Source organism: Equus asinus, chromosome 1 (genome assembly GCF_041296235.1).
Source record: "Equus asinus isolate D_3611 breed Donkey chromosome 1, EquAss-T2T_v2, whole genome shotgun sequence".
Lineage (NCBI taxonomy): Eukaryota > Metazoa > Chordata > Mammalia > Perissodactyla > Equidae > Equus > Equus asinus.
The window spans coordinates 148806373-148834111 of record NC_091790.1 but is presented as its reverse complement, the minus strand read 5'-3'; the positions used below and the strand labels follow the sequence as shown (position 1 = coordinate 148834111).

General features: G+C 36.5%; 1 protein-coding gene across 3 annotated transcripts in view; it reads right to left on the bottom strand.

Moving 5' to 3' along the window:
* Window positions 1-27739, bottom strand: part of BZW2 (basic leucine zipper and W2 domains 2) — a 59619-nt gene that overhangs the window by 20426 nt on the left and 11454 nt on the right. For 2 of the 3 annotated variants that reach the window (XM_014830550.3, XM_014830551.3), the window contains exons 2-5: window positions 17685-17749; window positions 9837-10013; window positions 5752-5855; window positions 1909-1974 (exon numbers count right to left, since the gene is read on the bottom strand). In XM_014830550.3, coding sequence (XP_014686036.1) covers window positions 1909-1974; window positions 5752-5855; window positions 9837-10013; window positions 17685-17742 — 405 coding nt within the window. In that variant the 5' untranslated portion in view covers window positions 17743-17749. Of the gene's footprint in view, window positions 1-1908; window positions 1975-5751; window positions 5856-9836; window positions 10014-17684; window positions 17750-20434; window positions 20524-27739 lie in introns of those variants that run through there. The other variant, XM_014830547.3, reaches the window with a different exon arrangement.

Genomic DNA, 27739 nt, shown 5'->3' with positions numbered 1-27739 from the left:
TCACAAGAAAACAGGGAGTGAGGGAACGAAGCATCAATGGTTAAAGCATCTGGGAGCACCAGGAACGGCGTAGAGTAAAAGAACTGACAAAACCATCGACACTTTGTATCAGTCTGGCCTTCTATTAGAAAAATGAAAAGCGCATATATTTTGAAAAATAAATCATTCTTGAAAGCATATCCATACATGAATGAAATACTTAAGGAAGTTTTCAAGGTTCAAATGAGCCGAGAGAAGTAAAAACATAAGTGATATTACTAGATAAAGTGATAAGATGTTTAATTTATTTGAATGTTTTGCATCATGTTTTTCATCATATCTATCCCTCTATTTAAACAAGCACTTCTTATTTTCTAAGCATGCAGCAATATAATGGACCACATTTTTTCCATTTATACTTTTTCATATTAAAAAAAGTCATATATATTAGTAGAACAAAATCTGACAACACAGAATAATAAAAAAATGAGAAAAATCTCTCTAAAGCTACTCTCTTAGAATTAACATTAACATTTTGATGTGTGTCCTAGATATTTAAATGCACTTATATATGTCTACAAATTATAAATAACTACATGTATACACATGTTGTTTTTACTGAATTATACATTGATAACAGCTACAACTTGTTGAGTGGAGCAGATACTCCTCTGAACACCTTCTATGTATGAATACGACAGCCTCAATCCTTGTTTTACGGCAAAGAAAACTGAGGCACAAAGAATACATAACTTGCTCACAGTTAAACTACTACCAAATGGTTGCTCTGCACCTTGCTTTTTCATTCAACAATTTATCACGGGCATTTTCCCTTATCATTTCATGTAGCTATGCCTCATTCTATAAAAGATTGCTTAGCATCCCACTGTACGAATAGACCATAATTTAATTAACCAGTCTCCCACCAATGAACATTTAGATTACATCTCAATACTGTGATGAACATCTTTATACATATAGTTTTATGTATCTGTGCTGAAAGATTCTTATAAACACGAATATTGGGTCATGGAGAATGTGAATTTAAAAAAAAAAAGATTTTACTGTCAAAATGTTCTTCACTATATATGGAACCACTGTCAACAGGGGGAAGGAAGGAAGTCACAAATTAGATTTTATGGTTCCTTTATTCCTGTGGTTTATAATTTAGGTAGATTTAACACTGGAAACAATGACAAAGCAACATACAAATCTGTAACAAATTAATGTAGTGACTGCTATATATAAATACAGAGGAGTTACAAATTAGATGAGAGATCATACTGCGAACCCTGAAAAGAGGGCTTCTTTAATAAAGTGCTACTCTTTCACAACTTACTAGAGGCCAGTTACTGTGTTAAACACCTAATATGTTTTCTCATTTATTCCTACAACAACCATAAGGTACATACTCTTATTGCAGCCATTTTACAGATGAGAAACGCCACTGAGATTTACACCCATCCACTGTTTCCAAAGATGTGCTTCTATCCCCTTTGCTCAACTGCACCTTCTAAAACGAAAGAACTTTACTGAGTATTAGCTGCTGTGTGAGGCTCTTTCACATGCTTTAACTAATCAAAGCGCCTTATCTCGATTCTTCCCTTGATATATTTATTTTTCTTGCATATTTGGAATCTCTAGTTTTTAGTCAAACTCTGCAAGATCAGAGATCATATTCTATGGAACTATTCCTATTGAACAAAGCATATTGTCTTGCATGAAATATGAATGAAAAAAGTCTAGGCTCATCATGTCTCTCTTCCTATAGCTACTGGCTAATGATCTGTCATACTCACTCATTTAACAAACATTTATTACAAACTTACAATGGCCATGGTACCTATGACTATTGTTGTATATGCAAAATTTTTGTCCCTCTCCATTCCATCACTTTAAATAGATAAGGCATGACATTTGAATTTTTACCTTTTTCATTTCATCCTCAAATGCCTTTTCCAAATACTTATATCTCCTGATGAGTTTATTGAAGACCTAAACGTAAAACAGAACCATTAGATATTACGTAAACAATATTAAAAGGCAATAGAAGGAGGTGTAAAAACTCACCCTAACTACAACATAGATTGACACGAATAAAAATGTGTAGTTAAACATGCTCACCTTGTGCTATCAGAACTATAAGTACTACAGAAGAACTCACCAATTATGACCTAGAGGACAAAATAGGATCAAAATGCATGTGGAGACTAAAATAAATTCATTCAAGAATATAACAGGTGAGAAACCAAAAATAACTTTGATGAAAATAAAATGAATGTAATTTTAAAACTGTGAGATGCAGAGACGGAAGATAACTGAAATGAAGGGGTTACAGACGTCATCACATAGACAGTGGATATGACGGAGAGGAGAGCAGAGTTCATGGGAGATCATGCTCTAGGTGGACACAGACACATTTGCAGCAGATGAGCAAAAAATGGTAGAACTTAATGGCAGTAAAGGATTGCTGGCCCCTGCAATCCAGTTAGAACTCTCAAGCAGGGTATACACAGGCCAGTGAAATTCTGGACTGTTTGTAAGTGGAATGATGTTTGTTATGGACTGAAGGTTTGTGTTCCCCTCACATTCATATGCTGAAGCTCTACCCCCTAAGGTGACTGCATTTGGAAGTAAGGACTTTAGGAGGTGGCCAAATGAGGTCATAACTGTGCAACCCTAACCTGACAGGGCTGATGGCCTTATAGTAATTCTCTATAGAAAGAGAGACCTCCCCAGGAACCAGATCCAACTGGAACCTTGATCTTGGACTTCCCAGCCTCCTGAACTGTGAGAAATAAAATTCTGTTGTTTAAGCTACCCAATCTGTGGTATATTGTTATGGCAGCCCAAAAAGATTAATACAATGTTCTTATTTAAATAGCGATTTTTATAAATATTGATTATTTTAATAACTGTGGAAATGATTTCTGAATCTAATTCCTTTCTCTTATATCTACATGATATACTTTCATCTAAAACTTTCAGGGGGCCAGCCTGGTGGTGCAGTGGTCAAGTTTGTGTGCTCTACTTTGGCGGCCTGAGGTTTGCAGGTTTGGATCCTGGGCGTGGACCTAGACACCACTCATCAAGCTATGCATCTGGCATCCCAGATACAAAACAGGGGAAGATCGGCACAGATGTTAGCTCAGCAACAATCTTTCTTAGGCAAAAAGAGGAAGACGGGCAACACATGTTAGCTCAGAGACAATCTTCCTCACCAAAACAAAAAAACAGAAAAGAAAACCATTCCCTCTCACTAAGGACAAGAATACCTCCTTCAGAGTCAAGAGATCAAAATAAGTTATCTATATCAAAGTGTAATAAATAGACCATTTGTTCTTAAAAAAAAAAGCAATAAAACACTTTCACTGTGTTTATTCCTTAATGTAATCAAGATGGAGTCCAAGAGTAAAAATTACAGTATTGCCCTTTATGAGGAAAGACTAATGACCCAGCATGGGAATTGATATGCAATAAAAAAATAATAATAATAAATTATATTGAAATCCTACAAATTTGATTTCTGACTTACACTAGCACTCACATATTCCTTAAGATGATTATTAACAGGAAAAAGAATTCTCCTCATCCAAGAACGATTATCCAAATCGCCACAGGTAAATGTCTACATATGAAAGTAAAAATCATCATACTATAAAAGTACTCTCCAACTATTAAATTAATCTCCACTAAATACTCTTTTCCATTTAATTTCTCTCTCACCTTGACTACCCCATTGACCAAGTTTTTCTGTCAGTCTATAAGGCTACAATAATTTTTTTCTGTTTTATTTTTAAAACTTTTTAATGTTTAATTTTTCCTTCTTCTCCCCAAAGCCCCCCAGTACATAGTTGTCTATTTTAGTTGTGGGTCCTTCTAGTTGTTGGCACGTGCGACACCACCTCAGCATGGCTTGATGAGCTAGGTCCATGTCCAGGATCCGAACTGGTGCAACCCTGGGCCGCCGAAGCAGAGCACGCGAACTTAACCACTCAGCCACGGGGCGGGCCCAAGGATACAATAACTTTTAAACTCAGAAACAACAACGTATCAAAGGGTCTTTCCTCAAATACACATATTCTGTATGAAAAATAAAATCATCTGTAAAAAGAAACAATCCTATTTAGATATAATGAAGAGGCGAACTCTCTCTCTTTTTTTTATGGGAAAGTATAGTGAAGTAATGATTTCTCTTCCAGGCCTTCTTATCTTTCTTTCTCAGTGGAACTCAAATAGCAAAATAATACACATTTAAAAGACCAGCTTTTGAATTGAGTATATTTGCTTCAGTATACACCTGGTCAAGGTGTTTTTGGGCATTTACATCCAGAGAAGAAGCAAAGATTTACAGAGGACAGGTTAGAACCCAGCCCACTCAATCCTGTATGCTTAACCTTTGTTCCATTTTAAAAGATTTTCTCTGCTTTCATTTGTTATACATTTCTTAAATATAAACCAGGAAAGAAATATATTTGCTAAAACAGCATGTAATTAAAATACTTTTTGGAAGTTTAAATTCTTTTTTTTTTTTTGGTGAGGAACATTGGCCCTGAGCCAACATCTGTTGCCCATCTTCCTCTATTTTTTGTATGTGGGATGCTGCCACAGCATGGCTTGATGTACAGTGTGTAGTTCCATGCCTGGGATCTGAACCCACACATCCTAGGTCACCAAGGTGGAGCGAATGAACTTAACCACTAAGCCACCAGGGTTGCCCCTTGAAGTTTAAATTCAATCATTTAACTGCCAGTAATTCCTCTGGCCTTCTTCAGGTATATACTGATGTGTATAACAGGAAGACTTGGTGACCTTCAACTTGCCCTCATACTTAAGTTGGGAATAACGCTGACTTATAAGAAGAGTCAGAGATAGAATCAGAACAGAAACACACCAATCCTAAGCTGGCTGCTCAGGATGCACACATTCAGCTTTACAAGGTCACGTCTACTAGGTTGCTCCATTTTACACTCCTGCCACTTCCTGACCTTCCTTAGGGCCTAAAGACTTAATTTTTACCAGTCTAATGAATGCAAAAGGATGTCTCATGACTTTAATTGAAATTTCCCTAATTATCAACGAGTTTGAACATGTCTTCATCTGTTTTTGGGCTAATTGTTTCCTCTTCCTGGAAATGCCTATATGACTTTTCCTGATAGGTTGCTTATCCTTTTCTTATTGACTTGCAGTTCTTTATCTAATCTGGATATGAATCCTTTATAGATTTTATGTACTACAAATATCTTCTTGTCTCTTTCTTTTTAACAGCTACATGATAGCCTATTAATATGAATTAACAAACTTTACATATTAGTACTCTATCAATTGACTTTTATATTGCTTTCATTCTTTGATATTATTACAAGCAAGAGTGTGATGACACGTCATTTCACACATGTGCAAGCTTATCTGCAAGATGAAGTCCTCGAGGTGGAATTGCTGGGTCAACGGGAACGTGCAGTTTTAGTTTTGAAAGACAGTGCTAAACTGCTCTCCCTGAAGATTGGACCAATTTACACTCCTACCAGAAATCACGTGAGCATCTCATTCCCCAAGTCCCTTACAGGTGAGCCATAAAAAAACCTTCGTGAAATTTTAATGCCCATTGTCTTACTATGAATGCAATTGAGGGTCTTTTCATATGTTTAAGAGCTAGCTAACATTCCTATTTAAAAAGTGGCCTGTGGAATTCCTGAATCTAATGTTTCCCTAGATGCTTCCTGTTCAAACATTTCCCTTCTAACACAACAATCTCTCAGCAACAAGCTCTACCTGAGCATAGTTTCGGATGGTTTCATGATCTTCATTTGCTGAAAACACACAGTGGTTGGTCATCTTGGTCTTGTCACCATCATCTATGCGTGTTCCGCCAGGGGCTGAAATGAGAAAGGCAACTACAGTTAGGACAATTCTGAAATGAGAAGAGCATTTGCCAAACAGATCAATTCCTGCACATCGAGGAAAACAATAAAAGTAGATGTAAAATCTAAGAGCCACATAAAATTTCATGGAATGATGCACATGTGTAGATGCGTACATGTTGTTATGTATTTGCTCATGTTCCGAATACAATGCAAATTGGTCATTCCATTGTATATTTCCACCACAACGTATGAGACTGTTGTGCTACATTCTTGCCTTCACTAGATTCTATCACTGTAAGTCTGGTTCTTTCCAAAGTATATCCTTAACCATGGAAGTTAACAATAATATTTATTCGGTGAACTTAATACAATTATTCTCAATTCAGTTCCTGACGTTTCCCACTAGGACATGGTTCACTTTTCAGGCTTGATAATATTTTGCTGGACTCCAGTTCACCAACACTGAGATTGACCAGACCTGGCTCTTACGGTAGATCTTGCTGGTTTCTACTTGAGTAGGTATTGAAACTGTTCCCTCCTCCACAAACCCAGTTATCCATGCAGAGTTGAACAGTATACACTGACTCCTTGCCATTTGTATTTGATCACCTAGCAGATGCACTGGCTACGAAAGAGAGCATTTTATTCCCTCTCATCTTTTTTTCCCCATGGCCTATAAAATATCATGAAATAAATGGACTAGAACGAAAGAATGCCTTTTTTTATGACTCAACTTTCCACATTTAAAGGCTCTTCCTGTAAGTTTCAACGGTGCCATTCCAAACATTGGTTGATTAGAAGAGCAGAATCAGGAGACTAGGTATTTTTGTTTTCTGATTCTACTTCACTGAAATTAGGGTGGAAGGTTTGAGCAAGCCAAGTTAGATTAATATCTTTCATATACTTGAGAAATATTTGCAGAATATATACTTGTACCATCCTCCCCACTATTTCTTTCTTTCATTCCTTTCTCTCTGTCTTTCTAAGTGTATAACTGCCTTGATTTAACTTGTGATTTCAGATCTTTGGATGAAAAGAGCTACACATAGCCAATTTTTTTTCATACTCCAGCATACAGCTTTATAAGTAAATTAATTTTTAGAAAAGTCAGCTCATTCAGGAATCTATTTTCATGCACTTAATTTATGCACAAGGTTTAATTAGCCCTTTGTAATGAATACAACCACCTGGAACACAATTTTATCATGATGATAATCTTCTAAAAACTCTGGGCTAATGATTTCTAACTGACAGAAGTTACATAACTGAAAAGTCTGATTTTGAAACTATTATCTTTTCTCTTAAGAGGTAAGTTTTAAAAATTGCATTCTTTTATAAAACAAAACATCTGTTACACATTAATAATATTGCTACACCTTGCATTTAAATTTTTTTCCCTGATCTTGGAACCAAGTATTAATTCCCATTTCTAAAATTTTTGTGAGCCTGTTTTTCTCAAAGTAGAGGTAATAGAAAGTAAAATATTTTTATACATACTCTTCAAAGGATACAATTAAAAAACCAAAATGACTATTGTTTCAAGAACAATGGGAGGAGGTAAATTCTTTTGTGGGTGTAAAGAAAATTCTTCCATACTCAACAAGTAAACAAAGTGTTTATATAAAAAGAATGCACCTGGCTGGCTTCATTCATTAATTACATCATAGGCTTGGCCTCAGTAGACATAAGACATCCTGCCTTATGCTCTCAGTAAGTTGTAGCAAACATTTTGTCCTACCCTCTTCTTGGATGTCTGGGTGTGGAGTGAAGGAGTGAAATCTGGGCTGCAGATAAAAACTAGCTGATCATCATTATACAGATGGTAAATAAAGGCTTGAGATAATCAACGCAAAGTGAACAGAAAATTTAATACATACGTAGGGGGAGTAAGTATGGAAACCCAGGAGTTAGGTAAAAAGTGGCATCTGAGACATGTCTCAATGGTCTCATGTAAGGCAAGAAAGTAAAACATTTCAAAAATGGCGCAAGGCTCCAAAGGGCTGCCAGGAGGGCACTAAGCACTGAAAAGGGTCCATATGATTGACTAACGAAGTCATGTGTGACTTTGGCAAGAAGCAAACTCACTGAAGACTATTCAGGCACGGAATGTACCAGCATACCAATAAAAGTATATCATCATTCATGAAATACAAAAAACCAAAAATAGCATTAGAAAGCATTCAACTTCACTTTTAATTTAAATTTTTTAAATGAAAATATTTATCACTTTCCTAATTGACAAAGATCTAAAAACTGACAAAGTTGAGAGTACCTAACATTGCTAACAGTGCAGGTAAATAGGAACACATGCTTTTTGATAAAATGTTAATTAGAATATTCTTTTTGAGGACTGGTTCTCTCTCTCTCAGATAGATATAGATATCTCCATGCTTCAATTCATTAATCCCTTGCTAAATACATAAAGATATAATCAGATAAAAGCACAAAGATGTGTATACAGATACTGATGACATTGTTATTTATAATAACAACAACTGGAAACAACTTAAATATTCTTCAACATCAGTATGGTTTAAATTCTTTTTAGCATCATCCAAGGTAACACTCATGGGCCTGAAAGGCAACAACATATTGCTGAGTAAATACAAAACAGCATGCAGAGTATCAGATTAGCATATCATCCCATTCTCAAAAGTTTGTGTATTTAGGTAAAGAGATTTCTAGAAGGGAATTAACCAAAATATTAACAATGTTATCTGCGGGTATTGGGATTTGAACACACTACATATACCGTTTATAATTGGACTTGAATTATCTATAGTGATAATGTGAGAAATTTATAAACACTAACAACAGCAAAATTAATTTGGTATGTAGTGAAAACTAGCAGCACAGATCAAAAGGGGCCTGGTAGTAAATGGGGCCATGTATCAAAACAGATAGAAGAGCTCAGAGGGAGGAATTCGAGGGTGGCTCCACCTTGAAATGGAGGAATGTATATACTTTGTGTTAAAGTAGGTTGGCTTATGCAGCATTTCTCAAGGAAAGGCACTGATGGTGCAATAGGCAGGGCAACTTTTCATTGTACTCAAAGTCTCTTGCATGGCAAAGGAGGTGGCACAACTGGTCTCTACTCCCAAGTCTTTATAGCAACCAAAACACTTCTACACATTTAGCAATGTCCCCTAGATAATTGAAAATCACTGGCCTAGGAGATTTGACCACTTCTAGTGATTTATGGTTACTACAGGAACGAATTTTAAAAACTAAGATCTAGGAATAACTATGAGAGGGAAAATGGCGGTTATGATACCTAATAAATGTTTAGATCAATAAACCATGTCACTTAAATAGTATTCTGAAGTCTTCTTCTCTGACACTTCTGCTCTATAAGACAAAGTTTTTATTTTGCTTTTTACATGTCTTTAATAATTTCCAATCATCTTCTCTCTCTAATCCTTTTAGCTATATATCCACAATTTCAAGGATTAAAAAAGGTTTAAACTATAGTTCTTAGACATTCGTGGATGAAATGGCATTTAATGAAACACTGGGAATTATTTTTAAATTTGTTGACACAGTTACATTTCACTGCACCAAAAAAAAGGGTGGGGATCACAAGAAAAGGTGCTATGGACTTTGGGGGTTAATTAAATATAGTGGAACATGTTAAATGTACTGGAAGGATCTAGACACACAAAATTATACTCTACTGCAGAAATTATTTCCCCTATGTCTGCTCCAGAAAGATTTAAAGATTAGGGACACATGGGAAAGTTGGCTTTTAGCTAAAGCAAAGTGGCCAACTATGTTTGTAATGTCAACAAAAATCCCTAATTCTATGCCTCTCTTAACCAATAACCATTTCACAGCCACATTAATACCACTGAGTAAAAACTTGTGGACACTCTCATTTGTATTTCTTATCAACTCTCATAAATGTAAGCTTATAAAGATTCTATCCTGTACAGAACTATTTCAATAGAATTGGAAGTACATATACTACGAGAAGATGCTATAACGCATAGCTACCGAGCATACTGCCAGCCACCAGGATATCGAAGAGTGTGTCTGCATAGCGACGATAATCTAATCTTGAGCCTGTAGAGTCCAGAAACTTGGCTACAGCTTCAAGGTCATCCCCAGCTTCATTAAGCCCCTGGACAAGTGTATCCCTGAAGACTGTGGGTTCGAATTTCTCTTTTTCATCTAAAATAAATAAATTATAAAATTATTCCTTTATTTACATATCATATTCCCAAACGCAACCATGTATTTCCTGCATTCACTGTTCTTTATTTGATAAGGTGATTACTTAAAAGTTGGAGGACAGTTAAGTTTTAGTACTAGATTTCCAGGTCTTGAAACCCCTTGTTTAAACATTTATTCAACCAAATAATTTATTTCTGCTTAAAAGGGGCCACAAAAATATGTTAACACTAACTAATACATAATAAAATTGTTGACTGGTCATTTGTGTCATTCATAGTATAGGCCAATGTAATCTATTAACCTTAACCATCTGAGAAAAAATAAAGTATAACCACCAAAATTTAAAATTTTGTTTCATCTAAGACAGAGAAAGAAAATGATGCAGGGACAATCACCTAAGAATAAAGGACAATGTATAAACAAAGTAAAGATTGAGAGGGAGGAAATAAGTAGGAACATCTCTTTATTACTTTTTAACTGAGATATAATAGACATATAACGTTCCATTAATTTCAGGTGTACAACATAATGATTCAGTATTTGTATATACATTGCAAAATAATCACCACAATAAATCTAGTTAACATCCATCACCACACAGTTACAAATTTCTTTTTCTTGTGATGAGAACTTTTAAGATTTACTCTCTTAGCAACTTTCAAATATACAACACAATATTATTCACTATAGTCACCACGCTGTACATTACATCCCCTGACTTATTTATTTTATAACTGGAAGTTTGCACCTTTTGCCCACTCTAACCCATTTCACCCACACCCTACCACCACCAATCTGTTCTCTGTATCTGTGAGTTTGTGGTGTTTTGTTTTTTTTAGATTCCACATATAAGTTAGGTGATACAGTATTTGTCTTTCTCTATCTGACTTATTTCACTTAGCGTAATGCTCTCAAGGTCCATTCATGCTGTCCAATTCATGTTGTCACAACCTGCAGGATTTTCTTCTTTTTATCCCTTCACTCATCTATGGACATGTAGGTTGCTTCCATATCTTGGCTATTGTTAATAATGCTGCAGTGAACATGAGTGTGTATATATATCTTTTTGAGTTAGTGTTTTTGTTTTCTTCAGATAAATACCCAGAAGTGGAATAGTTGGATCATACGGTAGTTCCATTTTAAATTTCTTGAGGAAGATCCATACTGTTTCCATAGTGCATGAGTCAATTTACATTCCCATCAACAGTGCACAAGGCTTCCCTTTGCACCACATCATCACCAACATTTGTTATTTCTTGGAGGGACATCGCTCATTACAAGATAAATTATTTCAGGGTACTTGAAGATTTAATATATATCATGAGCAATATATGCATATTTATAGCTTCAGAGCAGATGTTCTCAACCTTTTTGGTTTCATGATCCCTTGACATCATTAAAAAGTACTGGGGATTCCAAACAGCTTTTTTGTTTATGGAGGTTACATCTATGGATATTTACTTTATAGAAATTAAAACAGAAAATTTAAAAATATTTATTAAATAAAAAAAGTGAGAAGAGAGGCGGTGTTTTACACCTCTCTTTAACACCTGGCTTAATATCAGACGGGTGGATTCCCATATCTGTTGCGTGCAATCTGTTGTAATATCACACCTTCTGTAGCCTCTGAAAAACTCCACTGTAAACTCACCAGAGAATGTATGAAATGGGCAAATAATATCTTAGCATTATTATGAAAAGTTTGGATTTTGTAGAACCCTTGAAAGGGCTTTAGAGGATTTAGGGATACAGATATTTTGTTGAAAAGAAGTGAAGATAACAAACTAGAGGTCAGATGAGGCATTAAAAAATGACTAGATTAAAGGCAAAGGATCTAAGATTCAATTCAAAGGACTTCACCATTTTTTTTAAATTTTTTATTTTTTTGCTGAGGAAGATTTGCCCTGGACTAACATCCATGCCAATCTTCCTCTATTTTTTAATATGTGGGCTGCCAGCACAGTATGACCACTAACAGAGTGGTGTACGTCTGCACCCAGGAACTGAACCCAGGCCACCAAAGTGGAGCATGCTGAACTTAACCATCAGGCCACCTGGGCTAGTGGTTAAGTGGCCTAAGTGGTTCTTTCCCCTTTATGGAGAATGAGTCTGGATGTGTGGAGAAAGGGGCAAAGGATGAACTCAAAACTTAAAAATAAAAAATTCCTGTCATGGATATCTTCAGAAAGATAAATAGATATTAAATAGATAAATAGATAAAAAAAGAGGAGGGGGCTAGCCCAGTGGCACAGTGGTTAAGTTCACGTGCTCTGCTTCAGTGGCCTGGGGTTTGTGGGTTCAGATCCTGGGTGCGGATCTACACACTGCTCATCAAGCCACGCTGTGGCAGCGTGCCACATACAAAATAGAGGAAGATTGGCACAGATATTAGCTCAGGAACAATCTTCCTCACCAAAAGAAGAAAAAGAGAGAGAGAGAAGAAGGAGAAGCAGGAGGAAGGGAAGAGGAAGAGGATGCTATAAAAAAAGAAAACATTTCATGAAGAAGAGAGTCCTTGGAAATGAAAAATAAAATAGAAAAAGTTAAGAAGAGTTGAAAGAGAAAGCTGAGAATATCTTTTAGAAACTAGAAAAAGAAAGTCAAAGACCTAGAAAATAGGAGCAAAAAGATAAGAAAAAGGGCAGAGCAGTCAAACGTCCAAATAATAAGTAAATAAAATAAAAAGAGAATTAAAAAAAAAGAAAGGAAAGGAAATTATTTAAAAAATTTCAAGAAAGTTTTGCAGAATTGTAGGACATGAGTTTCCCAGCAAAGGGCTGTCTGGGCACCCAGCACAAGGACTGAAAGTGGCTACACCATAAGGTGCATTCATTATCGTGAAATCTCAGAATACTGGGAATAAAGCGATTATCTGAAGTTTCAGGGGCAAAAACCCAAATCACATATAAAGTATCAAGAAACAGAATGACACCGAATTGCTCAACAGAAATACCAGAAACCAGAAATTTCTTCAAAGGGAAAGATTAGAGTTGACTAGGTTTGAGGCACAGAAAACTAAGCAAAAAAAAAAAAAAAAAAAAGTAAATTATTAAACTTATTAAATCCAAAGATAAAATGATATTCAGAAAATGAAAGGTAATCAAATAACAGTTCAGCTGCAAATAGCATGTCCAAAGTCACAATAATATAAGCCCTGAACATAGGCTGGCTATAACTGTGATGTAATGAAAGGATAGAGAGGGACAGGAGGTGTGCAGGTGGGTGGGGGCAGTGTGAGAGCGCCAAATCCTGATCTTCCACAGTAGGAAGTGTGTGTACAATACCTCCAACAGAAAAATCAAGAAATAGCCACATAAGGATGTTGTTTGGCTTCATGAACGTAAATAATAAAAGAAGCAGTTAAAGAGCAGAAAGAGTTTCTCTAGGGAGCAGACTTGCTGTTGTTATAACATGTCTTAGAGAACTGTGTGACCATTTAAACCATGTGCATGCACAACTTTGATATAATTAAACTCTACATTTAAAAACCAGACAGCACCTGTCTGGTTTGTACAGACTGACTACTTAGAGTGGTCTAATAAAAGGGGTGGGTTGTAAGGGGTTAACATCACAGCATCATAACCAGAGGAGAAGATGGCATTCCCAGTACCCGTGAGAGTCACGCAGACTAAGATACCATAAAGACAGATGTAAATTAACTTGAACACGATTCGTCATGAATAAGACATAAAAGTCCTTTTGATGACATAAACAAAACATTATGCAGCCAAAAACACGCAAATGTTGATTACAGAAAAAATAAAATTAGTCTTTTTGTGCAGAGGGGGAAGAAGAGAATGGGAGCACTAGAGGAACAGATGATGAGGAGCTGGAGGAGGGGTGACTGACTGAGCAGGAGGAGCTCACTGGCAAGCAAAGGAAACTTCACCCTCTACTCAAGGTCTAGCCAAAGGGTAATTCTCTCCCCAGCGGGAGAAAAAGTTTTCTTTCCTGTAACATGAGAACATGGAAGTAAAAAGATCACCAGCTGTTTATTAAGTCTTGTGACCAGCTTCCAAAATCAGTTGAGGCCATCCCCACCATGCACTACAACATGCTTGAATGTTGACTCAGGTGGGAGAACAGGCTTTCGTGATTTCAAAGTTATGAATTCGAAGCACTGGAAAATATAAGTTGGTAAATAAGGTAAAACCCAGACTATGCTATGAATTCATGCAGAGGACTTCGTTTTGAATCTCAGAGACAGCTTAAAATCTTGTGTTCATACAAAGGCCTTCATCCTCTGGTTATACTTTCCTAAGAGATCCGCCAAGGAAGAAGAAAAGAGGAAGACAGGTATCATGGCCAAGGATATTTCAACAGTGAGCAATCATGCAATAGGCCGAAATAATCACTTATAGCTTGGGAATCTTAAAAAGTCATGATGATACGATAGGATTAGTAATTCTTTTGCAGGCTGGAAAACACCTCCCATCTGCTAAGATAAAGTGTCCATCCGGAGGAAGACAAAATTCCCGAGCAAGAAAATGGCAAGAACACCGATGGCAATTTGGGAAAACAAGACAACATTTTACCCAAAGGTTCTTTTTCATTTGAAACAACAGTGCATACAATTCCTATTGCATTTGAGGACAGTCTAGCAGAAATACTAACAAAATCCTAATGAAAATACGCCACTGCTTCCTTGAGTTTCCATTTGGCAGGTCAAACCTCCCTTGAGGTGGGAAATATATAATCAGGGTCTCAAATTTATACTGTGTTGGTGAATCACAAGTGTGACACTGAAGAGTTCGTCACAATAGCCCTTATACCGACATAGAGAAACGGGCCTATTTATGACACTCATGTACGCCTGTAAACTATCTAAATACATTGCTTTCTCTGAGAACTACAGTACCTGGTTAATAGAGCATTTTTCCTACCTGTTAACTTAATAATAAATAACATAACCCATATCCCTTTCTTAGAGTCACTGAGGTATAGTAAATGAAGAGGAACTATCATGGGTTTTCTAACTATACACACACATATATATTTCAACATTTGAAGGTTTACTCAATTAGTTGCTAACACCACTTCTTATAAGTCCAAGAGTGATTTAAAATCCCCAGCACAGATCTGAAGTCTTAGGGAGAAACCCGAGGACATGGTCACTCCGGATGCCTGCGGTTTGGTCATTTTGTTTCTCTCCTATTTTCACTAATTTTAATCCAATTTCCCTACAAAATTTACAGGGAGGCCAGTTCAGTTATTAAATATTTCACTTAGCTAAGCATAACAATAGCTCAGAGGAGAAATTTTCATCCTCTTAGGTTCCCATGAGCCACACTAGAAAACATAATTTCCTTGGAGAAAATATAATAAACAAGATGTGCATATTTTATAAAGGAAAAGAGAGTCTGAAGGGAGCTCTATATGATGTATCTACCATAATGTTTAATTTCAATGTTCGCAATAAGAAATGCACTTTTGTACTAACTTGGCATGGAAGAACATTAGCTTTGTTAGGAAACAGCTTCAAACTGAAGACAGATCTTCAGAAGACAGCCTACCAAAATGACCTTGAAATATCCTCAGTAGATTTTTTCTACAAAACCGCAGACCATTTATCTCAAGTCAGCCCCACCGTAAGTGCAAAGAAAAGCCAAAGCACAATAAACCGTCAGGAGGCAATTCACTATTATGAAGAATAGAAAATGAGGTTGACTCCATTTTTTTTTCCAGTCAGCAATTTGGCACAAAATGGCTCAAGTGTTGCTTAAATCCCCTAGAGATCTATGTTATATAAATCCAGATCAGCTGACAAATAGTATAGAATATATTTCTCGACAGCTCTCTCAGTGCTCCAGCAGCAGCAAGACGCAGGCACAATCTTGAACACCAAATGCATCAGAACCGAATCAGAATCTCTAATTCTCAGAATTCGAGAAAATCTTTCCAGTTCAAAACTGAGGACGGACTGTAAAGGCCAGTTGAACCGTTGAATCATGAGCTGTTGTGCAACACATCCTTCGGCCTTCTCTTGGCTTTTGAGCTCAGTTACCGGGAATCAGCGTCACACCCATAAAGCTGCTTGATCTCGAGATCCAGGTCTGAGATTAACACATTCCCTCAGCAGGCAGGCGATGGCAAAGCTCTCTGCACCTCACAGGCAGATATGCATTAAATATTATCACATTACTTGGCCAAACAATACCTTAACTGTAATTAGGTTTCTGAACTGTATTATTCCTTACTGATTAAGTCCTTTTGAAACCATCCACGTCATCCCCGCCCCCCCCCGCCCCCGCCCCCAAGACTGCTTTAAACAATGAGACAAAGAATGCCTGTTGGTTGTAGCATCCTGTATTGATAGCTGCTTCCAGATTTCAATGGGGAAAGGGAATGGGGACACAATTTGTAAGACCAAGATGAGCACCACATGGAGTGAGGTTGCGCAGGCTGTATGTGTACTGAGCTTATGGGAACGAGCCAGGGATGAAAAAAACAGGAAAGAGGAGAACGCAAGACAGAAATACTGAACAAAATTACCATTTTTCGTTAGTTCTAAACTTCTTAATTTTCATTGTTTAGTGGGAATGTGAAGCTTTCCAGCAGGCAGCATTTACAGTTAAACTCAGCCTTACTGCTGTCTAGTGACTCCTGCAAACTCTTCTAACCCAAAAGACCTGTTGAGACTTCTTTTTTTCCTACATGACTGGACTTGCTACTTATGCAGACAAAGCCCTACAAGAGATCATCAGGTGCAGGCGCTGCCTCAGTGCTGGAAATGCCAAGAGCATAGGTCATCAATCCAACGAGTTAGCACTCGATGACCATTACACGGCGTTATGCTTCATACTCAGCAGTGAGGCCTCCAGACAGATATTCAGTCATCACTTATCTTTATACATGATTCTTCCGTAAATATTTTTCAATCACTCTCCTCAGTGTTAGTTAACAGAATAATTTCATGTTTCCTGTTTAAAAAAGTTTCCCTATCAAGTTTCAGCTCAACTATTCTTAAATCCAAGAGGATCACTATATAATATGCAAAACTGATTAAATATAAATTTTTAAAAAATATTCTTTACACAGCAAGGAGGATAAGATGAAGATAATGTAAAAAGAAGTCACTCACACAAACAGAAATTTTACCAGTCATTATCAAACTGGGCCATCACTACTCTTCCCACATAGAAGACAGTTGAAAACAACCTGGGTTTTAAAGAAATTTAGGGCAGTAAATTTAATTTGACTTCCTAAATTCTGAAAAGGTAAAAACTCTTCAATATCTCTTTCTCTAAATTACTCTCCTCTTAGTTTTACCATCTTTGCTAGGAACACTTTCTTAAAAACAACAAAGAAAGGAAAACCAAATACAAATGCTGATGTCAAAAATGATAAAGCTTATCAATCGCATAGCCTCACATGAGAGTAAGGCAACTTGAACAGAGATAATCACCCCCATTTTGTAGATAAAAACACAAAGTTCAGACAAGTTAAATGACTCGTCCAAAATCAGGCATCTAAGTAACTGGCAGTTCTGAGGCTCGAATGGAGGACTTCAGATTCTACATCCGGAGCTCAAGAGTAGAATTAGTGAAGTTAGGTGGAAACAGGGATAAATTCTAATTCTTCTCCAATCTTATATTTTGATTAGAACTTTAAACACACACATCGTCTCCATACACACACACACACACACACACACACAACACAACCTACCCCTTTTCCGAGTTTTGAACCGCTGGCCTGTTAGCACTGGCTTCTGATGCTTATTCATAAAATTTCTGAAAACAAAGAAAATAAAGATTACGCATTTCAAATAAGCAGTTCATATAAAAAAGTCTAGCTAATAAGCATATGTTCAACCTCACCCGTACTGAATATATTTTTAAAAATGAGATATAGTTTGAACTATTGAACCAGCAAAACTTTTAAAGTTGAATAATACTTAGCGTTGACAAAAGACACAGGGAAAACAACCAGATGCAAACTATGGCATAGGAGATAGACTCCACACTTTTGGAAAGCATTTGATGAATATCTATAAATATTTATACGTACATAACCTGTGGCCCAGCAATTCCTTTACAATGAATTTACTCCTCAGTTATACCCACACAAGTTATGCAAACATACGTGTGTGTGTGTGAAAGGATTTAGTTGCGGCATTGCTGGACGCATAAAAAAATGGAAAGCTAAATGCCCATAAACATGAGTCTGGTTAAATAAGTTCTAATAAGCCATCAAATGGCACATTATGAAGCTTTACAAAATTAGATCTAAATTTGCTAGATTTCTGGCCCTAGCTACCTCTCCGATTATGTTTCCTACATTGACCTCTCTTCCCATCACTCACTGTGCTCCAGCCACACTGCCCTTTCTTCGTTCAGTGTGCCAGAGAAGATCGCCTCTCTGCTGGCAAGGATCTTTCTCTGCCATTCGCGTGGCTCACTCTCTGCACTCACTCAAATGCCTCCTTTTCAGCGAGGCTTTCCCTGACCATCCCGACTAACGGGGCCCCTCTTCACTCTCTCCTTACCTAGCTTTATTTCTCTTAGCCATACCTGCCATTTTATTATTACCTGCGTGCCTATGGTCTATTTCCCCCTAAGAGTGTAACTTCAGTGTGGGGAGGGTCTTTGCAGTTTTACTCAATACTGTATCTTTAGCACCTAAAACAACACCCAGTAAAGAGCAAGCATTTAATACATAATTGTCAAAAAAGCTGTTGCACTGACACAGAAAGATGCTCAAGGCATACTGTTAACAAAAAAGCAAGGTGAACAAAAGAACACAAAGCATAATTTTTTTTGTTAAAAAGAGGGTATATATAACATTTGTTTTTCTATGGAAGGAAAATTTAAGAAAGATATAAAAACTGTTAGTAGGTTTTCCGTTTCTTTGTTTACCTTAGAGGATGGGGATTTGGGTATTTCAAATTCTTCTACTGGATTTAATATACAATTGAAAAATATAATAAATTATCTTCAAAAAACCTGCTCTACAAGATCTTTTAAAAATTGAGAATAAGCTTGCAGGTATAAATATTATAATCTTAAACCATGTCTAGATTGCCTAAACTATGAAGACCAAACAAGTAAGATGTCAAGCAAATTATTTAATTACATTTCAAAGTTTTTTAAAATTGTGATTTGAAAATGACTAGATTTTCTCCATTAGCTATACTGTTAAACAATCAGGAAAATCTGCAGTATTCAATTAAATTAATTACATTGCAAAGATTAAAAAAAATCTTTAAGAACATAAAAAAATTATTATTCAGTTTATGTACCAAAACTTTCTTCCCATTCCATGAAAGAAGAGAAACTTCTATCATAGAAAGAAACTTCACATAGAAAGCATCTGTTTATCATTGAAAATTTTCATCATAATTTAAAAAGTGAAACTAATAAAAAATAATGAACACAAAAAGTAACTTCTTTCTTGGTTTAAGTGGAGAGAATTTTTATCAATCCTATAAAATAAAATGAACTTAATACACCACGCTTTGAGACACAAACGTGACTAAGCCAGATTCCACACCCTGAAGGAGCACAGAGCCCAGCAGAGATAAAATTGGAACGTGTACAACACAATGAGAGGTGAACAGCAGCAGTACAGACCTGGAACAAGGGCAGAGAAAGTGATTGATTGCTGTGTGTATGGGGCAGCTGCTACATATTGAAATAGCTACAAATGCAATAAACTTAATCAATGAAATCTCATTTCATTTGACAGATGTTGGAAATAGAGCTTCTAATGCATTATTTATAGTCACTGTGAAGCTCTTTCGTTCAGAAATTTCCCTGTTGGCATTTTCAACAGATTCTACTCCGGATCAGCAAACATTTCACAGCGGCACAAGTAATGAATATATGTGTGTGCTCTTTATCATTTCCACACCTCCCCAAACACAACAAATATCACAAAAAATGTTTTCTTGTGTTAGCAAGGAAAAATACCTATTAAAGAGTTGGGTCTTGTACCAAGATACAAAAACAAAAATGGAGGCCAAGTAGCCTGAACCTTCGCTAGTTGATGAGCATACAAGGAAGCAGCTACTCTTTGCCAAAGACGTTTTTACTTTCGAATTAATAAAAAATATTTTAAAAGTGTGAGCCCTTTCTAAGAGTTTTATTTTAGGGTCCAGAATATAAACACACGGAAGTCCCTAATTAACTCTACTTTGTTTCTATTTTTCTGCTAATGGAGAATTACCAGCAAACACAGCCTACCTATGAGCGAATTACTCTATTTCACAAACCTTTAGCTCCATTGACACTTTCTTCAGTTCTAAACACAAAAGTTTGTTTCTTCATAGCCTCACTACGTGGGCTTAGTTTTCACACAACCTCAATAGGGTCTATGTGGAAAATAACATAATAACATGTAAACATAAAAAAGTACGTGAAGATTTTGATGTACACAACACCAAAAATTAAAACAAACAGACAAACACAGAGACTCACCTACTGGTACTGAAAGACTAAATGAAGATAATCCCTTCACTAAAGTCTCTATCGTTTAGCTGTTACTATTTGGAGCACAGGCCTGGCTTCCCTCTATATTTAGCTCTCTGTGCTACATTATAATCTGCTCCAGTGAGGGTCAGCCTTTATAAGGCACTCATGGAAGCCCTGGCCGAAGAGAAGCAAGGGCACTTTGAATAAGAAACTGTGCTAGCTTCAACCTGGGACAGCAACAACAAAGAAAGAGGAACAAAGACAATTTTATCAGGCCAATGTCCAAAGCTTGCTTTTACTAGATTGCATTGCAATTTACAACTTGAAATTAACTAACTAAAAATACATAAATTTTTTTTAAAAATCAGAGTTTAACAAAATCCTCAAAGACAAATTCGTCTGGGGTACAACTTACACATCAGGATGACTTGGCATCCATTCAAAACACTATATGCCACAGTATTTTGTCAACGCATACAAAATAAGCTCATGTCTCACCAAAATGGAAAAGTTCCATGGCTTAAAACAGTATTTTAAAAAATTGTATGTAAAATGGTAAAACAAAACGGATTTAAATATTTCCCGTCATCTAAGAGATTAAATTTCTTGGACATTCCACAAGATAAAAGAAGATTATAAAAATACTAAAATGATCCAATCAATCAAAAATTAGAAACCAGGTACTGTATTAGTGAATTTTTTGAATAAATTCCTATTTAAGACTAAATTGAAAGTTTTTTTTTTTAAAGATTGGCACCTGAGCTAACAACTGTTGCCAATTTTCTTTTTTTTTCTGCTTTTTCTCCCCAAATCCCCTCAGTACATAGTTGTATATTTTAGTTGTGGGTCCTTCTAGTTGTGGCATGTGGGACGCCCCCTCAGCATGACCTGACGAGTGGTGCCATGTCCACGCCCAGGATCCGAACCAGCGGAGTGCGTGAGCTTAACTACTTGGCCCCGGGGCCAGCCCCTAAATTGAAAGATTTTAATTGAAAGATTTTTAGGTCTAACATATTAGATAGATTTCACTCCACCTTATTCATCTTCTAACTGTCCTTGTGTCCTCTGCAGATTCCATTCCTGACTCCCAACCAGACTCTGGGCCCAAGTGTGACAATGGGCCAGCAGCACAGAAGGGCCTCATGGCAATAGTTTACTAACTCTGTCAGTTGTGCAGCCCACCTTATGCAGACTGACACCCTGTGTGTTGTCTTGCCTGGTATTCTTCTTTCTCTTCATTTTGGAAAGAATCTGATCTACCAGAGAAAGACTTATCTTCTATGCAAACAATCAACTTTATGAATATGTACACTCTAAAGCAGGGTCACCACCTTTTTCTATAAAGGGATACAAAGAAAATATTTTTTGCTCTGTGAGCCACATGGTCTGTTTCAACTACTCATTTCTGCTGTTACGGCCTAAAAGCAGCCACAGACAATATGTAAACAAGTGGTCATGGCTGTATTTCAATAAAACTTTATTTACAAAACAAGTGGTAGAGCAGACTGAGTGCCCAGGTCGTAGTTTGCCAACCCCCATTCTAGAGCAGTGTATCCAATACAACTGTCTGGGATGGTGGAAATGTTCTATATCTGCACTGTCTTACACGGTAGCTACTAGACACATGTGGCCATTGAGCACTTGAAATGTGGCTAGTGTGAATGAGGAACTAAATATTTAATTTTATTTAATCTTCATTAATTAAAATTAGAATAGAAATAGCCAATGTGGCTAGTGGCTATCATGTTGGGCAACCCAGTTGTAGAGCATTCATTATGGCCCAACATACTTAAATTTGATAAAAAGGTGAAAATACAGCCAAAGAATAGGAACTTTTTAATTAACGTTTTTTGAATAAAATAGTTCTAGGGACAATTTGGCCCAAATTGCAAAACCATGTGGCTACAGCAGGAAAGAAAAAAAAGAACTAAACTTCAAAGTGAAAGTTTCTGTGTGGGGTCAATATTACTTAAGATAGCAGGGAAAAAAAGACTTTTGAATCTAAGATAATAATTATAGGCAACAATATTACCCTCAAAGTATAAAGTGTTTCATAAAGATACAAGAACACCAGCACACAAAACTCATAACACAATTGAGCCACTTCACTGCAACATTCTCAAAAAGTACTTTGTTTCATAGCAAGTTTCAAGAATCACCTTTTATTCTATATTTCAAATGAGTGAAATAATTTACCATTAAAAGAAAAAACTAAAAATTGCCCATAATTATAAACTATTCTCCTTTCCATTAAAGCTAAAATTGCAAGAACAAACATCATAAAATACTTTACAGAAAGTTGTCATATCCAATAATCATTGGGTTAATAACATTGTGGCATCATTCTCTCCAAAGCAGCAAAAATAATTAAATTACTCTCTAAAAGTTTAAATTATTAACATTCTAAAGCAATAAACTAAACATATGTCTATAATAACTCTATACAATTTGTTGCCCAAAATAACATTAACTTGTTTAATATCCTTATCATGATTTTGTAACAAACCACCTCTCTCTAATCAAAATCACCCAGCCTCTACAAAAGGCATCATTACAGCTCCTAGTGAATTCTTTTTTTTTTCCCTCCCCAAATCCCCCCAGTACATAGTTGTATATTTTAGTTGTGGGTCCTTCTAGTTGTGGCATGTGGGATACCACCTACTACTGAGAGGTGCCATGTCCAGGCCCAGGATCCGAACCTCGAACTTAACCACTCGGCCACGGGGCCGGCCCCGTTCCTAGTGAATTCTATGTTAAGTTTTAGTATTTATAATAATTGAAAAAAACATTAAAAATTTAACAGATAACCTACCTATAAAAGAAAAATGTTTCTAAATAAAATCAAATATTCCTTTCTTAATACAAAAATATTACTGGTATATTCATATCCCTTCATTCTCATCCTTAATGGTATAAAAGAACAAAAATATCTTTCTTAAAATGCATGAAACTTGGGGCCAGCCCTGTGGCCTAGTGTTTGAGTTCAGCGCACTCTGCTTCTCAGCGGCTTGGGTTTGGTTCCCAGGCACAGACCTACACCACTCGTCAGTGGCCATACTGTGGCAGCAACCCACAGAGAGGAAGATTGGCATGGATGTTAGCTCAGGGCAAATCTTCCTCAGCAAAAAGAGGAGGATTGGTGGTGGATGTTAGCTCAGGGCGAATCTTCCTCGAGAAAGAGGAAGACTGGCAACAGAAGTGAGCTTCAGGGCAAACTCCCTCAGCGCAGCATGCACGTGCAGGCACACACACAAGCAAGAAACTTAATAGTTCTTGCCTCAAAAATTTACAACTATGTTTTCCAGTTAAGGACATTAATGACGGAAACTTAAATTGTGCAAAGCAACTAACTTATAAGGAAAGAAAGATCAAAGCCCAATGGAATTGTGCTGTGGAGAAAAAGAGCACTAAGAGTTAACTATGTTCATCTAAATTTTCCTTAAGAAGATATATTGGCATCATAAAATGTTCATTATAACATTTCCAAAGCTATTTAACATCTTAAAATTGTTAATACACCTATCTTATTTCTGAATGCTGATTTTTTGCTTCCCTTTCAATAAAAATGGAAGTATTCCAAAAATTACATTTTAAGTATCACTGCACAACCTCTGCATAGAAATAAATTAAGACAATTACATAATATCACTTTTTTCATCTCAAAGAAATTATTTTAAAAATCTTTCAAGAAGTATAAACTGACTCCTAAAATACTTTCACTTATCAATTTATACCCTCCGGTTAATGTAATCTCTGAGAAGTCCCCTAGGGCATGCACTTTCCCTTCTCTGCCCTGCCACTTTCCCCAGATGGAATCTCTCCCAGATTCCTCCCTTCCCCCACCAACTGACCAGGCTCATTCAACTTTCCAGATGGTCTAATCTTGCTGATGTCATTCTTACGTCTCTCAACACTCTGAAAGACACAAACACACACACACTACACACATTGTAGCACACTTGGGATTTCAGAAAACCCATCCCTCAAATAGAATGTTTCAGGGTATTTTAATAGCTAAATGCCCTAAAACCTCTGTTCTAGATAAGTTAAGACCCTTAGAATTTTTGTCTGCAAGACAACAAGATTGTGATAACGACTGCATACCTACCATATTTCAAATTGTAAATTTTGAGAATTTAGAGGAAACGGTGGCCTAAAACAAGAAAATGTCCAGTGATTAAATGTCTATCTGTGGTTTAAATAAATGTATTAATTTATCAAGTATTTCGGGGTGCTTATTGTGTGTCAGGCATTGTACTGGAGCAGTGGTCTCACTTCAGGGTAATTTTGTCCCCCAGGGGACATTGGCAATGTTTGGAGACACTGTTCATTGTCATGCCTGGGGGAGGGAAGTGCTACTGGAATCGAGTAGATAGAGACCACCGATGCTGCTAAACAATCTACAATGCACAGCAGAACCCCCAGAACACAGGGTTATCTGGGCCAAAATTTCAATAGTGCCAAGGTTGGAAAACTGCACTAAAGAGGAAACAACAGTGAGTAAAAGCAGAGACAGTCCTTGTTCTCTAGAGTTAAAAATCGTGTGCACCAGTCTAAACATACCAGAGCTGCAACCATGCAGATATTTCCTTGAATGACTTGTTTCTGTTTGCCAAACATTCATGTTAATTGTAGAGAAAACAAATTTATCACTGAGTAGCTTGTCATAGCTAAAATCAAAAGTACAATTAGTATACAAAATAAATGCTTCCCACAGTCTTTGATACTCATTGATGTATTTCCACACTGAGAACTTCACATCCTCTGATAAGCGGGGAGGGCAGAGGAGAGGGAACAAGGTGGGATGTGAGGAGGGAGGCAGGAAAGAGGAGGCTGAGCGCCAGCAGACAAACTTCTGCTTTCAGACATCGCAGTAGTGAGACTAAAAAGACAATAAGGAAAAGAGGAACTTTAAAATGCAATCTACAACTGAAAAATACAATTGTTTAATTTTTAGGACTTGGAGAAAACAATGATATGCTAAGTAGAAAGAGCAAAAAACTAAATTCTATATAGATACATGACATGATCTTAGCTACATAAAATACACTAGCACAAACAGTGGTCAACAGGAGCAGTGAGTTTAAGGGGTATTTTATTCCTCTTATTTTACTTGTCTATATTTTCTATATGATGAGTATACATAACTTTTATAATCAGAAAACAGTGTATGTTTGAATGAAAATCTTTAGCCTCTTCTGAAGTGTAAACCAATTTCAAGAGTCACAAGTAGATCTATTGTTTGTGCATATAGAGAAATACGCCACAGGATCTAAATATTATTTCCTACTAAAAGAAACCAAGATTTCTTGGATAAATGGCTGATTCCAAGGTTGCAGCAGAGAAGATTCAATATAATCCTGGAACATCTTGTGTCAGAAAGTACGGAATTGTTAAAAAAAAAAAAATAGATCAAATGACATAGGAACCACCTGGAGGACAATTCCACTGGCATAACCTGATAACCTGGGACAATTTCAGCACCAAAACAATTAAGGACAGCACTGGATAATAACTCAACTGAATAAAATAAGAATTCACAGATCCATACTCAACATTCATTTCAGAGAAAGCAAACAGTGCACAAGGGAAAGGGAAGTAACTGGGCAGAAGGGAAAGCTTTTCTTTCAGTAGAATGCCAACTAATAAATAGAGAGGGAAACGTGGAGCCAGGAAATCACCATTTTGCAATCATCGTATTAAAAATTGATTCATGCAAGAATCATCAATGTATGCTAATTGTACCCTGCCGTGTGTGTGCGTGTAGGGGTGTTTGATGATCAACAGGATACTTACACAGACTCAAAACATCTTCATATAAATTACAAAAAAGAAAACAGTAACTGCAAAGTGAGAAACAAGGTAACACCTTAACCAAGGCACCACCTGTCTCTAGATGTTTTACACTTAGGACAGGATATTGTTTAAAAAGCACGACCTGAATCTAATCATGAGGAAACAAATGCATATCTAGGGACATTCTCCAAAACTGGCCTGTATTCTTCAAAACTGACAATGTCTTTAAAAAAAAAAAAAAACCCAAAAGATCAAAGAACTGTTGCAGATTACAGAACCAAAAGGACATCACTAAATGCAGTATGCAATCTTGAAGTGAACACTGTACTGGGGGAAAAAAAAGTACACACACACATATATGACATTATTGGGACAATTGATGAAATGGGAGTATAGACTACAGTGATGTAAGTACGGTATCTATGTTAATTCACTGAATTTTATTATTGCACAGTGGTTCTGTAAAAAAAGTGTCTTATTCCTAGGAAATACACACTGAAGTAAGAAGGGGCAAAGCGTATGCAGCCTACTCTCAAATGGTTCAGAAATAAAAGTGAACATGTTCTTTAAAAAAAAAAAAAGGGGGCCAGGCCCATGGCTGAGTGGTTAAGCTTGGGTGCATCACTTCACCAGCCCAGGGTTTCGCCAGTTCAGGATACTGGGCGTGGACACGGCACCGCTCATTGAGCCATGTGGAGGCAGCGTCCCACATGCCACAACTAGAAGGACTCACAACTAAAAATATGCAACTATGTACTGGAGGGCTTTGGGAAGAAAAAGGAAAAATAGAATCTTCAAAAAAAAGGTGAACATGTTTGTATAGATATAGAACCATGGGGTGAAGGCAAACACTGGAGGTCATACATATTTTGGGGAATGAAATTGGGCAAGGAGAACAATTTAGGGAGCTGAAAAAGCCTAGGACCCTGAACAACACAGATTTTGTATTTTCTGGGACTGCTTAGAAATCAAGCTTGCCACAGAGAGAGAAGGTGCTTTATCCTGCTGCATACATAGACTACCCAAAATCCTTGGCGTAAGCCAGCTATGACCTGCTTAACCACGCCCTGCACTATGTGTGTTATTCCTGCCATGGAACTACTGTTCTGCATTATAGTCTTGATGGAGGAAAGATTCAGTACTTAAAACGAAACTATTATTAAAGATCATCATCATGGAAAGGACAAAGTCAACAGTGAAAAAAAAGTACGTGCACGTAAAATAAGATGTGAGATTTTTAAAGATAAGAAGTTCTAACCTCTTCACTAATTCAAAACCAATACCTAAAGGCAAAGTTATGATTCCTGAACAGAAAAGGTTTTTAAAATTTTTAAATAAACTAGTTCATTATTTTTCCTGTATATTTAAAAAATATTTATCAAAGCAAAACACACAAGTACAGAATACTATATAGTAACTTAATTGATTAAAAACCATATATTCCAGAAATTACCCATCAAATTAATTTCTTCCTTAAATACACAACTATGAATTAAACTAATAATGCTGTCATTA